Source organism: Macrobrachium nipponense, chromosome 39 (assembly GCF_015104395.2).
Source record: "Macrobrachium nipponense isolate FS-2020 chromosome 39, ASM1510439v2, whole genome shotgun sequence".
Lineage (NCBI taxonomy): Eukaryota > Metazoa > Arthropoda > Malacostraca > Decapoda > Palaemonidae > Macrobrachium > Macrobrachium nipponense.
In genome coordinates, this window is record NC_061099.1 from 12,847,932 (window position 1) to 12,864,060 (window position 16,129).

General features: G+C 35.4%; 2 protein-coding genes across 2 annotated transcripts in view; one reads left to right on the plus strand and one right to left on the minus strand.

The window, feature by feature from the left end:
- The window catches only part of LOC135210138 (dynein intermediate chain 3, ciliary-like), a 131,695-nt gene that overhangs the window by 83,979 nt on the left and 31,587 nt on the right, over positions 1-16,129 (plus strand). The gene's annotated exons all lie outside the window — the stretch shown is intronic.
- Positions 1,446-16,129, minus strand: part of LOC135210137 (uncharacterized) — a 41,943-nt gene continuing 27,259 nt past the window's right edge. Inside the window, exons 5-9 of the mRNA XM_064242957.1 lie at positions 11,075-11,266; positions 6,605-6,781; positions 6,266-6,382; positions 5,256-5,337; positions 1,446-5,057 (exon numbers count right to left, since the gene is read on the minus strand). Of these exons, the coding sequence (XP_064099027.1) occupies positions 4,958-5,057; positions 5,256-5,337; positions 6,266-6,382; positions 6,605-6,781; positions 11,075-11,266 (668 nt within the window). The 3' untranslated portion in view covers positions 1,446-4,957. The remainder of the gene's footprint in view (positions 5,058-5,255; positions 5,338-6,265; positions 6,383-6,604; positions 6,782-11,074; positions 11,267-16,129) is intronic.

The following is a 16,129-nucleotide window of genomic DNA, read 5'->3' on the forward strand; positions in this document are numbered from 1 at the left end:
AAAAAAAATAGATAGATAAATAAATTTCTAAAAAACAGTAAGCGTTAACTTCTAATTTTACTTGAATATGATGCAAAGCCACTACAATGATTTCACTGAAGTCTGGCCCCTATCGTTAGTACTACTGTGCTCATTTAAAAATTACACGTAAAATTTCTTCAACAAACCATTTTACGACTTCAAACGGTACTTTATTATTAAGAATTATGAGAGATAAAAGGGACTGAGATAACATGGACATGAGATGTTAACCTTTATCAAAATTTATTTACAATAACAGGGTGATTGTACCAAAATGACTTCACCCTGGACTTAAACAAATTAAGGAGGGGAAAATGAGAGTTAGATTTACAAGATAAATACACAGCATGAAGTTTAATTCCTAACCCCATTTATCACAAGACATGCAACTTGCCAGTAAAATCAAGACTTCCAAAGGAGTATTGCATGAATAAAGTAACTTGCTAAAGAAGTCAAGTATTCAAAATTAATTATAAATAATACAGATATTATAAGTAGAGCAATTTGGATCTTTTTCATGTGCAAATACCTCCTCCTTGTCTGTAACTAATATACGTGCATTAGAAAATACCTGATTTGACCTTTGATTGGCATTACATATACTGTTCGATTTTCTAAAACCTAAATATGATGCACCTAAACAATTGAACTGTAATTTTTGCTAAAGGCTAAGGTTATTAATCTTCCTAATGTGTTGATGCAATAGTCCTGTTTGTCAAATACCCTGTAATTGATGACTTCTGAACCAATACAGTACTGCTCAAATCATAACTAGGATACATATTTCATGTATTGTGGACATACTTTCTCCTTGTGTGTTTTTGTTTGTTTGTATGGTGTTTTTACATTGCATGGAACCAGTGGTTATTCAGCAACGGGACCAACGGCTTTACGTGACTTCTGAACCACGTCGAGAGCGAGCTTCTATCCCCAGAAACACACATCTCTCACTCCTCAATGGAATGGCCGAGAATCGAACCCACGACCACCGAGGTGGGATGCTAATACCATACCAACCAAGCTGCGGCCACCGAGGTGGCACGCCAACACCATACTGACCATGCCACTGGTGCACTCCTTGTGTATTTTGTCTTGAATTTTACCATTGTATTACTAAAGTTTTTAGGCAAAAGATTAAGCCAAGTATTGTAAAGAAAATTTTAAACTACAGTACTTCCTTATCATTACAAAGTAATACAAATTAGGACCCTAAAATATAATATAAAATTTCAATGGTTTCACTGCTGAAAAAGCATTTATGAATAAAAGATTGTTTGCTCTTGTTAAATGAAGATCAAGCGTGAGGTGCTTTTTAACAAATGATTGAGAAACTTCCTCCACAATGATGAACTATGCACAAAAACCTTGCACAGTACAATACAACAATTATCAAAACCTGATTATAGGGATATCTAAGGGATATCTAGCATTTACATTTTATTTGAGATCATTTAAAAGATATTAAAATTAAATAAATACAATTTACAAACTTATAAACTTATCATATGACTTAATTTTATCTAAACATAAAAGAAAATATAACTTTTTAAAACAATACAATAAAGTATATGTAAACCACAGTTATACTGTACTTCATGCCTATTGCTGATACTAAAAGATAATGAGGCTAGCATTGTGAAAATCTGTTCCAGAGGTAATTAAGTAATGAGATTAATGTGAAATTACATGGATATATGTGCAAATATAAGGAAGAGTAATCTTACTAAGTAATATTTGCCATTGCTTAGCTGAAACTATGGCTAGTCACTAATCTGCTGTGAAATTAGTTTTTTTTTTAACTTGAACACTTTATATTATTTGACATGTAAAAGAGTATAATATGCAGTGGTTTTAAATATGCATAGTTATACAATTGAAAACAGGGAAATAGGGAAAATGATGATGTAAAGCAAGCCAATTATATTCGGCCTCTTTTCACCAAAATTGTAAAATACTGGTGATGAAGATAAACCAGCTATATATAGTAGAATCACATCAACCGTGCATTTGATGTCTAGGCCAGTCCCTTACGACGCTCTTGATTGGCTGTTGATAAGCCAATCAGGGCTGGAAACTCTCAGTCTCTCTCGAGAGTTCACATGGGTAAGATCTATGCTCCACCCCTCCCTAGGGATACGTCTTTCAGGAGAGGTGGGACATACATCCTGCCTATGTGAACTCTCTCGAGAGACTGAGAGTTTCCAGCCCTGTGAAGGGCTTATCAAAGCCAATCAGGAGCGTCGTAAGGGACTGGCCTAGACATCAATTGCACGGTTGATGTGAATCTGCCATAGCTACTGCACTCTTCTTTGAATGACATTCCTTCACTGCCAGCCTCATTCTTAATTAGTACCAGATAAACATTTAAAACAAGAGATTTGTTTTTATGAACATACCTTTCATTTCTATGTACACCTCTTACACGCGATTTGAATAGACAGGAGAATATAGTATTGCTATAAATAAAATTACTGGTATGTATTTTACTGCCTACCAGAAACTTAAAAAGACATATTTTACACAGAAGCACAGAACCATTTCATACCAAAATGACATGAAAGTATATCAAGTATAAAATGTCTAAGTCTCTCAAACTGTAGATCTACAGTTACAGAAGATGCTTTTAATGAATGCACTGTACATATCATAAAATAAAACTTTGAGAAATTGTGTTGTACAATATACAGGTAGTAGGCACTATTCATCTTCAAAACTTGACACAGCACATATCATTTAAATAGAGATACTATACAATATTTTACACTGAAGTCTCTGATAAGATATTCTTGAAAGGCTCAAGTGACTAGGTCAAATATAAAAGACTGAACAAGAGACTCCATTCATTCCAAAAACTGTAAGTCTTGCTGGGAATGCACCAATTTTCCAATTAAAGTAAAATAAATCAAGGAAAAAATCGCTTTTTTCCTCAATGTCTAACACTTAAATTAGCTACCTAATACTGGGTAGGAAACGCAAAGCCCGTATTTTACTAATACATATATTCTTTTGTCACAAATGACATAATTTACCCACACACAATCCTCCCTGTATCTCTGTCACGAATACAGCAGTATATGAAGGTTACCCGCTATCCTCTTAATCAGGAACACAAAAACCATATGTTTTTACAATAACTAAGCATATTTTAGAGGAAAAGCTCCATTTAGGTTGTGGTTTGATGTGCCTAAGTACTGCAGCTGATGTGTTCTTGCTTTGTAAAATCCTGGATAACTTTCCATTAAGTATTCAATGATTTCTGCTCTGAAATTACACCTACAGCAAACAGAAAAGGACCTTATCTACAATTTTGGAAATATGGTCTAACTTTATGTAGTATTTTCTATGCCCAATAACAACAAGAGAACACTCATGCTCGCTGAGTATCAAGGAAGAGGACTCAGGGTTTTTGTAAAGTATGATGTTCAAGGGGACCATAGTACTACTGAGATTTTATCATATTGGTATATTTGAAGGGATTTGGGCAAGTCAACAGTTTTTTTAATTCCTAAATGCTTTAACATAGGTAGGTCAGGTCCTGGGTGTCAGAAGTGCGATCCTGTAAGTATTGGTTACACATTTGTCAAGTCTAATTTAAAAGAAAGTGAGAATGACAGTGTGACTGCAAAGAAGTTTTGTTGTGTTAGACTTATGAAATTGAGTTTTCAGCGTACATATCACTTTATCATAAGGCTAGACTTCAGGGGTAGTGTTGAATTGAATGTTGTATATAATGTATAATGAGGCATTTGTTTTTTCCATAAATATTTCTATTAATGCAGGCGAGTGCCAATAGGAAGAATTCATATTAGGTACCCAATGAAACTTTGGAAAACTGATACTATTGTCATTTTCTTACAAATGCAAATATTTGTAGTAATATTTTAGTGTTGACGTTTTTTCTCAGCTAGACAACAAAGAGATGTACTAAAACTGTTGTTGTCGTTTTGGAGTTTTCATATTCACGTGACGTCCCACTCAGAAAGACTTCGAGACATACAACTCCTTCGTTAAAAGCTTCCGAACTGCATTCACAGAATACAAACAGAACAGAGTGGTGGTTGTGGGGTGAGGTTTATCCAGTCTGATGTATTCATAGTAGGTAGGGAACAACGTAATCCACTCTAGAACCAAAGAGAATGAGGTTTGCTTCATTAAGGACCAAGGACACGAGAAATTGGAAATATACTGGTGGTCTGATTACATTTTATGTTTTGCATAGTCTATTCTGGAAGAATTTACTGATTGTAAACTAAAAATTCTATGAAAGGTAATTCTGACCCTAGCACACATCTGGTAATTCAGATTTTTAGTACCACATGGTGTCATTGTCCATGAATCTCCTACTATGATCGCTGGTTAAAATTTTACTAGCACAAGAGTTGGGTTGAGAGTGAGGTGAGGTCAGCTGTTTCAAGTTTTCTCTAAGAAATATTTTAAGTGTTGCATGAAATTCCTGATATGTAAATACTGATTACATTCCAGTTTTTGGTGAGATGGTAGCCTGAGTATTTGAAAAATTCACTGTTTTACTGATTAAAAAACAATATCTATTGTATTTACTGCATTCAGGATAGATTTCCAGTTGGCAAATGTACAAATGTTTTAGCCTTTTGAAGAATATTTCAGTGCTTCTTAATGCAACAAAGGCTATCATGTACATCTTTTTTTTTATGTAAACTCATAATCATTTGACAAGCACTGGCAGTTTTCACAGCAAAGAAGAAATAACTTTTATAACATCAAGAACTAAAGCAACTTGAAGCAAGACATTTCCACATAAAAGCACAATTTCCATCTGACTTGTATAAGAAATTTTCAATGCCTTCTTTTCCTTTCCTTCCAGTTGAATGCCTTATGAGTCATTCTTCTCTTGATGAGCCTTGGTACAAGGCCACAAATTTATAAAAGCTGCTCTAGCCTATTTTATGAATAATCTTTATACACTGCAAGGAGCAGTATCCAAGACATCAGTTGGTTCAGGATTGGCTTTGATAGATTCAAGTTCTTCGCTGTGGGCATTATCTTCGATGATTCCTCTGAAACAAAAAAAAAAAATAATAAACATATATTAATATAGTACGTATATATCATTTTGAATTAGTATTAAAAGCTCATCTCATCTCTAATGCATTTTTGTACGCCAGTGATATGTAAAATGTTTTTCTTCCCAAATTTGGGGGAGATATTTCTTTATATAGTATATTTTACTAAAAACATAAAAAGTATAAATTTACCTGCGGCAGTAGATAATCAGAATTACAATGGCCACGTTACCAAGAACAAGCACAGTCATAATTACGGTTGGCACGATCAGATCTGTAGAGGCAATAAAGTCTTCATTTCAGCAAACTTGCCTCTATACAAAGTTTCTCATAATTTAAGAACATTGAGACATGGTAAGCCTACATAGCTGTTAGTTTAACCACTAGGAACATGGCTAAAAACAAATAAGTTTTCTTTACAGGGTATGATTATTATACATCTTCATCGGACAATGTGAGAACTTGCTTATCTGTAACCATAAATCATTCCTTATAGTAGTTGTGCAGCATATACTGACTGCTATAATAATTTTTATATAATACTAAGTATATTTTACACTAATGTAGTCACAACAATAGATATGGCACTGTACATAACTTACCACACTGTCGTAACTATTATCATTATCAGATTATATTTCAGATATATTATTATATTAATAATGTAAAAAGCTTGTGATGTTTTTCAAAACCTCCTACTGATGCCTACTTTGCAACTATTAAAATCAAAATGGATAGAGCATGTTTGTTGAGATTTAGGTGAAATATAGGCACCAACAAACGAACACTGTAAGGTCTCCACATACATATATATACAGGCAGTCCCCAAGTTAAAACGGGGGTTCCGTTCTTGAGACGCGTTGTAACCCGAAAATCGTCGTAAGTCGGAACATCACCAAAAATCCTAAGAAAACCTTACTTTTAATGCTTTGGGTGCACTCAAAACTATGTAAACTGCATTCTTATTGCATTTTGCATGAAAAAACCTTCAAATATTGATTATTTTGTATTTTTGGTGTCATACTTCTTCTGCCAGATGAGCGTTGTAAGCATCAACCCTGGAACATGTGGTAACCCTGGAAATAATTTCTGATGAATATAATTGAAAAGCATCGTAACCTCAGAACGTCATAAGCCGAACCCGTCGTAACCCGTGGACTGCCTGTACTGAATATATACTGTACTCTTTACAGATTACAAACCATAGACAAAGTGGGCTTGCTGAAACATCTCCGCATGAGCTGTGCTAGTAGTTCCATTTGAGAGACTGAGATACTGAGTCTCTGTTATGTTCCCAGTGTTGAGCAACTCTTCAAGATCTACAAAATGAGGAGTAAAATATTTTTTACGTCAGTTACAAAAATTCCAAATAAAATACAAGCATTATGATCCACTAAATAACAGACTCGACACATCTGAACAAATTACTACTGTTTAGTTTTTCACTGCTAAAGGAACGAAATCAGCAATCTGACATAATGGCAGAACTTGAGTCAATGCAGAAACGAAACTGATGGCACTCATGGAGAATAGAAACATACCAACACAGTCAGGAAGGGTGTCGTTCCACGAATGTGCTCGATTACATTTTAAAACTCGTCGTCGTGACAGGGTGTCAGGAAACACATGATGAATGCAGCACCAGTATTCAGCATATGTGGAATTTCTAAATGCTCGGTATCCATCTTGTGGCATTTCTGGAGATTCACATCCAAGAGCTGAAAACAAAAGTAAAGTTCGAACACCACCTGAAACCTCAGGTATAAATCAACCACTCTTTTCATAGTTCGTATGACTAAAGCAGTTATGACAAGGAGAGGGAAATCCCATTGGTTTACATATTTCTATGAAAAATCTAGTTAATTATTATAAAATCTCGTCAGTCATAATTAGCCTGAGCTGCAGTCTAGGTTGCTTCTAGAGAAATGTATGTTCAAGGGATACTCGGAAGGGCTTTGAAATGGTAGTTTTCCATTATAGAGTAGACATGAACTGATCATTCATGTGAAACATACTTGTTAGTGAGCCTCGAAGACCACATCTGGATGGCATGATTGAAAGGATGAGGATGAAGTAAAAATTAAGCAACCTACATAAACAGCTCCCCAACATCTTTCCCCAAAAGTAAGACTTGGCTTCACATCTCTATCAGTTCTACCATCAACTTTTTCTAGGTCCTTGTATGGCATGAAGTACCTTTTCCCCTTTTCTCTCAATTTTTTTTTAACGTAAATGCTTCATAACATACTTCATACATGCACCCTCTTGTCTACAAGCACAGTTCTTCCTAGATCGATCCAGATTTTTTTTTCTCTTCCTCTCCACTTTTTTTTTTTTTAATAACAACATAAGATCTTCTCTTTTGTCATGAAGCAACACATCAAATAATCTCTTATTTCTTTCGCTTCACTAAATATATCCTTTTCTATCCCACCATTTACTGCCTTTATCTCATCATGCTATCCTACGATAGCCACAAGCAGCTGTTGCTGATTTGTGACTCCATCCTGGTTTTCCATACCCATCACAAATTCCTATCCTGTTACTTCCACGTCTTAAAGCTAGCCCATTTTTAACTATTTCTCTTTTACAATTTCTTATCAAACTTCTCGTCTTAATTACATTTACAACAAATTCTTTATCCTTTTCCAGCCATCTTACCCTTTATCTATTCTAACTTTTCGATTCAATCACACAAGGACGTGATAAATCACGTCTCTTCTCACCGTTACATAATATCTGTCTGTCTGCTCTTGCATTCAGTCTGTATTAACATATTATGAATTGATGAGCGCATGGCAAGGCTCTGCTGTTACACTGATGCATTGTGGGTTGCAATGGATACGGTAGGACCATAGGAGGTATATACCATGAAACTATTGTTTGTTTGTTTGTATGGTGTTTTTACGTTGCATGGAACTAGTGGTTATTCAGCAACGGGGGCAATGGCTTTACGTGAATTCCGAACCATGTCGAGAGTGAATTATCACCAGAAGCACACATCTCTCACACCTCAATGGAATGCCCGGGAATCAAACTCGCGCCCAACACCATACAGACCACACCACTGAGACACTACCATGGAACTATAAACATTTATAGGTCCAAGGTATATACCACATAGCGTCGATCACTGGAGTGGCCGTGTAACCTCGGGCAGCCATATTGAAAGGTCTCTGTCCGGCCCATAGTACTATATTTTATTTCTATTAATATTTTTACTATTATCATTTTTTATCTTTTTTACTATTATTATTATCATTTTATTATCATTACTACTATTATTATTAGTGTTGGTATTACTATTATTATTATTATTACTACTGGACCGAATTTCACAAAGAAAAATTACCTTACAAATACATGTTGGCCTAAGAACTCCAACCATTGTATTCAAGGTCTACTAAGCATCTGCTCTTGGATCTAAGCAGTGTCTAGCATAAATAGTTCATATAAATTACAAGACTTTCTTTGTATACAGTCACTAAACACTAACTAAACAGTAATGCACTATCACTATACATTAACATTCACAATACACTTAGGTACACTCACTGAACACTCACTAAACACATACTTACTATACAATGACACTCACTAAACACTCACACTCAATATCACTAAACACTAATTGAATACCCAACACTCACTATACACTAAATGTTCACTAAACACTCATAAAACACAAAACACTCACTGTACCCTAAACACTCAGTAAACATTCACTAAAACTCACTTAATCCTAAATATTCATTAAACACTAAACAATCACTAAATATTCACCAAGCACTCACAATACACTAAACACTCACTGAACCCTAAACACTCATTAAACACAAAATACTCGCTAAACCCTAAATGCTCATTAAACCCCTAAACACTCTAAACACTAACAGTAAATCAATAATCCACTCATCGCTCATTGAACACTCACTAAACACTTACACACTAAACCCTCACTAAAAATTCACTGAATAATAATAATCATTCACTAACACAAACATTAAAAAAACATTCACACTCACTAAACACACACTAAACATTCACTAAACCCTAAACAATCACTAAACATTCACTGAATACTTACACACTAAACATTTGCTAAACACTAACAGTCACTAAACCCTAAACGCTCACTAAACATTCACTGAATACTGACATGCACCAGTTCGAATCCCAGCTCGGCCAACGCAGAATCAGAGGAATTTATGTCTGGTGATAGAAATTCATTTCTCCATATAGTGTGGTTCGGATCCCACAATAAGCTGTAGGTCCCGTTGCTAGGTGACCAATTGGTTTCTAGCCGCGTAAAAATATCTAATCCTTCGGGTCAGCCCTAGGAGAGCTGTTAATCAGCTCAGTGGTCTGGTAAAACTAAGATATACTTAACTTAACTGACATGCACCAAACCTTCATTAATCCCTAAACACACTCTAAACATTCACTAAACCCTAAACACTCACTTATCATTCACCGATTATTTACACACTCAACATTCACAAAACATTCACTAAAACACTAAACATTCACTTAGCCCTAAACACTCATTAAACATTCACTGAATACTGAAAATATTCAGTGCATGGTTAGTGTTATTGAGTGTGAGTGTATGGTAAGTATGAATGTTTAGTGAGTGTGAATGTATATTGTGTGTTTAGTGAGTGTATAGTAAGAGTACGTGTTTAGTGAGTGTAAGCGTATTGTGAATGTTATTGTTTAGTGATTGTACATTAATGTTTAGTCAGTCATTAGTGACTGTATGCAAATAAAGTCCAGTAATTTACAGGAAACATTTACGCTAAACATTGTTTAAATCCAATGGCAGATGCTTAGGCCTTGACCACAATGGTTGGAGTACTTAGGCCAATATGTTATTGTAAGTTCATTTTTCTCTGTGAAATTGGGTCCAGTAATATAATAATAATAATAATAATAATAATAATAATAATAATAATAATAATAATAATAATAATAATAATGACAGCAATAAAGTATAGTACTATGAGCTGGACAGAGACCTTTCAATATGGCCGCCCGAGGTCACACGCTCGGCAGCGAGATCGCCACTCCAGTGATTGACGCTGGGGCTGACACGATGTAGCTAGACGACTTCCATTAAAAACAAACTCTATAGAAGCTTCTCATTACCCTCATTATTTCCTCTTTCCCAAGAAAACTGACAAATTTTCTTTTTCATATGGCATTCATTTCCAACACTGGAGTTTCTTTTGAAACCGAACACATTCGCACATGACACTAGCCATTCTCAATCACTCTACAAACTCCATACCTGCCAACAACCCCATAATTTTCTCTGCATTTAAAACACAGATTATAACCAGGGGCAAAATTTGACGGTATGTCCCTCACTTCGTCCACACTTCATTTTACCCTTAAGATTCTCAAACTAACAATTCTTTGCTCCTCCACTATCCTCAGTTTTCCTGACACAACAAACAATATCCATTCCCTGCTCCTTCATCTCATAATATATATATATTATATATATATATATATATATATATATATATGTATATATTATATATATATATATATATATATATATATATATATATATATATATATACGAATACCACAGGAAAATGACAGTCAGAAATCCAAGCGCTTTCGTCTTACTAAGACATTGTCAAGGACGAAAGCGCTTGGATTTCTGACTATCATTTTCCTGTGGTATTCGCTTAATAATGAAGTCACGTGCATCTACATAAAACTGTAATAGCCACAATGCCCTCTTAACCTCTCAAATGCTTTGATTTTCTTTTAGGATACACTTGTCACTACAAAACCTTGAGCTCCAACTTCAAAGAAATTTGAAGAAATCATGATGTCTGGTAGCGGGAAACGAACCCGCGACACCATAATCACGACGAGGTCACCTTCTGGAGAAGTTAAGATGGCATTGTGGCTATTACAATTTCATATATATATATATATATATATATATATATATATATATATATATATATATATATATATAAATTCTCTCTTACCTTGGAAATGTGCCAAATAGCCCCGCTTGGGAAAGAGTTTCGTACTGGCATTTAGTGTAATGTTTAGTGAAGATCCCTCCGATGTAATGATCAGGGGCTGGTTGATTTCTCCGCAGCGGTTCAACAGCTGTTTGCTTCCTTCAAACACTGTCAAGCTGTCTTTGCAGCTCTCCTCTATCGGCTGACTCATATCTGAAAGAAAAATGAATCGGCGTTTCTGGTCAGATTTAACGAATTAACGAAGAGAGAAATATTGCTTTTACAGGTAATTCTAAAGAATAACTCCGCACGGACTGCAAGGAACGTAACCACGAATGCGACCCTCCACTTGTGTATATTTCGCCGTTTAGTATCGGCCCCTGGGGGTTAATTACAGTCGACCGCTCAAAAATAACGGCAAATTCTTAATAAGCAACCCGAATACTATGGGAAACTGTAATTTCCAAGGAAATACCCGACGCGGAGTTATTATTTCGATTTACCATTTTACAAAAACTATATCGATGAATGTAACTTTTTTGGCCAAGAATTTTAACATTCATTCTTAACATAAATATTTCAGACGTTAGTTGAGTAAGTATACTGTACTCTGAAAAAGAAAGAAGTATATTGGCTTTTTCTTAATTATATAAATTAAGGTTAAAAAAAAAGTACATACATCACGTCATTTCTGATGTGAATTTTCATAGTTTACTATGATCTGATCTTTTTCATAACATTATGATCAAACCCTGAGAAACCAGGAAAGGCAAACATACAAAACAAATGCCGAGATGGCAAAGCCAAGTGGCTCTTAATAAAGGAGGAAAAATCCACCAACGCCGATTTCGATGACTCAAGTCTCGCCTCATAAGAAAACTTTGCTAGTTGTATGACCTGAATATTAGTCTGAACTGCCTCCGCAGTTTCTGAGGTGAACATTTGAACAAAGTTGGGTTAAGATGAACGCTAAAGTCATGTAACGTACATATACTCAATTTAAATACTTCAAAAGAAATTTTATGCATTCTAAAGTACTACCAAGCACTTCAGGGGCATCTTTTTTGAAATTATCTTTAAAATTAATGGATAGATCGGTGGGCAACTTAGAAACAGTGTGTCTCACACCCTCCCTTAATTTTTTGTAATAATTCCATTTCCAAATTCCCCTTTTTCGTGTTACTTTCTTCATGAATGTGATTTTTAATTTTTGTTTGTTTGTAATGTATATTATTTCATGTATATTCTAATTTCATTGTTCTACATATTAATAAAAAATAATGGGATAAAAATCACAGCGATAAGACAACCTTCTCTGCAGTTACTGGCCTTGGAGTGATAAACCACCGCCATGAATTGACAATTCAAAATGGCGGTGGATAAACACGTCGTTTAATCCGAAACATCATTTCGGAAACCCCTCAATTGTGTATAATAACCGTGTAGGTCGTTCGCTCATGTCGCGAAAAAAACTCCTCTGCCTCTTTCTCCCATGGGTAGGCAAGATATTTAGACTTGGGGGTAGGTACCATCATAGGTTGGGTTGTAGTAATCAGTGCGTCTCTAAGCCAAGAGTCGGTTTTATTGTATAGAATCCGTTAAGTGTTTACCTCTAATCCCTTCGTATTTTTGCCATCCGAGCTTTGGCATAGTTGATATTCAGTCAAAATGTAGTCTGATGATTCAGAAGTAAGATTCATGTGAAATTGCAACTTTCTGAGGCTGATGTCGACAGATTTTCCAGGTGTTTTTTTATGAGATTTTTTTCATTATCTTAGTGTGCATTGATCAATTGTTTCAGAGTTGATTTCCTTTGTAAGTTGTCAGTTGGCGTGAGTCCGCCTTTCAGTTCATGTATTTGTTAAACCTGGACCTTCACTTAGATGATTGTTGATTTCACCCTTAAGGCCTGGCTATAACATAGTCCTACACCATCTTGGGTCCTGGGACAGAATCATCCCAGTCGGAGGGGAAATTTCCGACAGCTCATTTCATCCTACATTGCTCAGTTGAAAAATTGCAATACTAATACATGCCTGAAAACGAGAGAAAGAGGTGGGGGGAATAAATGAAAAGACACATAGGGAAGTGAGGTTTAAAGAATGAGGAGCAAGGGTGGCTGATAGGAGGGATAAGTGCCTATCCGAATGAATTCGTAAATCTTGACTGCCTAGGTTTGACCAAGGTGGTCATAAGGAGGTTGCATATGGAGCGAAGGAAATTGACTAGTCGGCATCTCTTGCCTGCCTAGGCCACGCCTCCTTTACAAAAGGGATGTGCATTGATGACAAGCTTGTTGAAATGTAATTAATTACACATTTTAAAGGTAATTGTAATTATTTCTATTTAATATTAATTTTAGTTGTGATTGTAAATTTGATAATACGACTGGTAGTTATAATTGTAACTAATTGACAAAAAGCATAATTTAATTACTCAAAGTCTAACAACCGGATATTCGTCTGCTTAAACGGATGAAGACGTCATACTACAGATATAACGTCTCCTGCATGAATATTTCTTGGAAAGCAATGAAAAAGTACAAATTTCCTTGTTTTTCTGATTTATGTGGCACAAGACACCATAATTTAGCTGTGTTAAAATGTCAACATAGCTAAAAAGACCACCTTCCTGCTTTGACTACTGAAAGACCACGAGCATGGTATAAATGGAGGAGCTTAGTGACGACACTCATAGCTAGCCAATCAGGGCAAAGAATAAGTTTTCAATTACGACTTGTTTTTTTTTATTCTTTAATCATTGTCAGTATCAGCCTCAGTTGTGCAACAAAAAATCTAAACTTTCCTTTAAGCTTACAAAGCTATTTTCATTATAGCGAAGCTTAAAAAAAACAAACGGGTAAAAATCATATTTTGATTTGTGTTACCACAGCGCTCTAATGGAATGACACTACCTATTTCTCTGGATTCCTTGTTAGAAGTAACGTGGTTACATCTGGTGCGAAGTAAATTGACAAGTTGGCATCTCTTGCCTGCTTAGGCCACTTCCCCTTTACACCAGTGCTGTGCATTGACCAGGCTTGTTGTAATTGAAATTTAATTGAATTGTAATTATTTACACATTTTTAAGGTAATTGTAATCATACTTCTTTATTTCTATTTAATATTAATTTCAGTTGCAATTGTAATTTGATAAAAGGATGGGTAATTATATTCGTAACTGCGATTGACATAAAGCATAATTTAATTACTCCAAGCCTGACTGACGGAAATTCGTCTGCTAAACGGATGAAGACGTCATACTACAGATATGACTTCACCTGCAGAAATATTTCTTGATAAGCAATGAAAATGTGCACATTTCCTAATGTTTTTTTTTTATGTGGCACAAGACACCATAGTTTATCTATGTTAAAAGGTCAACACTTAAAAAGACTAGCTTCCTGCTTTTACTACTGAAAGAAGACGAGCATGGTATAAATGGGGAGGAGCTTAGTGCCGTCACTGATAGCTAGCCAATCAGGACAAAGAAGTAGTTTTCAAGTGCAGCTCTTGGTTTTTATTGTTTTTTATTTTCTAATCATTATCGGTATCAGTATCAGGAACATAACAAAAAATCTAAACTTTCCTTTAAGCTTGCGAAGCTATTTTCATTATAGTCAAACTTAAAAAACAAACTGGTAAAAATCATATTTTGATTTGTTTTACCATAGTATTCAATGGGGATGACGCTACCTCTTTCTCTAGATACCTTGGGTTCGACCAAGTCCTCATATTCAAGAGTAAAATGCCTTTAAAATCTAATCTGTGTTTGGACACGGACTTTTTTTTTTTTTTTTTTTTAATAAAAAATTAGGGGATGGTGTGAGAAACTGTTTCAAAGTACCATACCAATCAATCTATTGGTTTGAAAGATATTTACAAAAAGCAATGACTCAGACTTCCTGAAATCCATTTTAAGTGGTGTCAATAAGGAACAATGGACATATTCATGTATGGGAGACGAGTAAACAAAAGGGTTTAAAATAATCCTTTTAAGAATCTTACGGTTTATATAATTTTACATAACCTGGCTTACGAAAGGACCACGAACCATATTCTGTCGTAAGTGAGTTAGTCACACAAATAGAGTGCTGTTTTAAATAGCATGTAAATACAGAGTTCAGTAGAGAACGTGCGACAGAAAATTCTGTACAGCTTTCGTATTTCATAACAGGATACATTATTGTTTTCCCTCCTTCAACACGTGTGCTGTCGCAAAGCAATTCATACTCAGTTTTGTTTCATTCTATTGCCACAAGGATCTCTCTCTCTCTCTCTCTCTCTCTCTCTCTCTCTCTCTCTCTCTCTCTCTCTCTCTCTCATTTGAAACTTATTGTAGTGAAGTTTCTAATCTCTCTCCACGTACTGGAGTATGTATTTATAAGACAGAAAATTTCCGTGAAGCAAAAAGTGCATTATGTCTCTCCATATCTCCTACCTCATTCTTTATTTGTCTTCTTCGTCCCCATTCTTGTCACTCGACAATCAATCACATCCAGCAGTGGCAACAATGACATCCCAGCCTCTGAGCAGCCAAACAAGAAAACTTCCCACGTACCAAACACCAAAGAACTTGAAGAAAGAGGCAGCGACTTGAGCGAACGAAACGTCTCGAAAAAATCCATCTCTCACGTACGGAAAGAGTTGGAATTTTGCTCCCTGTTTCGTTCACTCAAACCTCGACTAAAATGTGTCAATTTAAGTCGTGCCCTAAATAAGGTTCCAGGACAGACGAAGGGATCTTCAGTTTTATAAGTCTGCGGCAGACTACATACATTTTGCCATCAAGACAGCCAGGCCGTGGTAATGATTTTTTGCTTGCGCGTGTCCATTTCTGGCCTATGAGCCCACTGGCTCCGTGAAGCAAAATTTAAATTGATCCTCAGAGAATTGCTATTCAAAGTACATTTAATTTTAGGAATCGTTGATTGGTACTAAAACAATAAACATTTGCTTTGGGAGACAAATACTTATATAAATTGTTTGGTCTGTTCTTCATTTCTACTGCGTAAATACTAAATATATAAGATAACCAATTTCTTTAGAGAAAAATCACAGCTTCAAGTTACTTCGA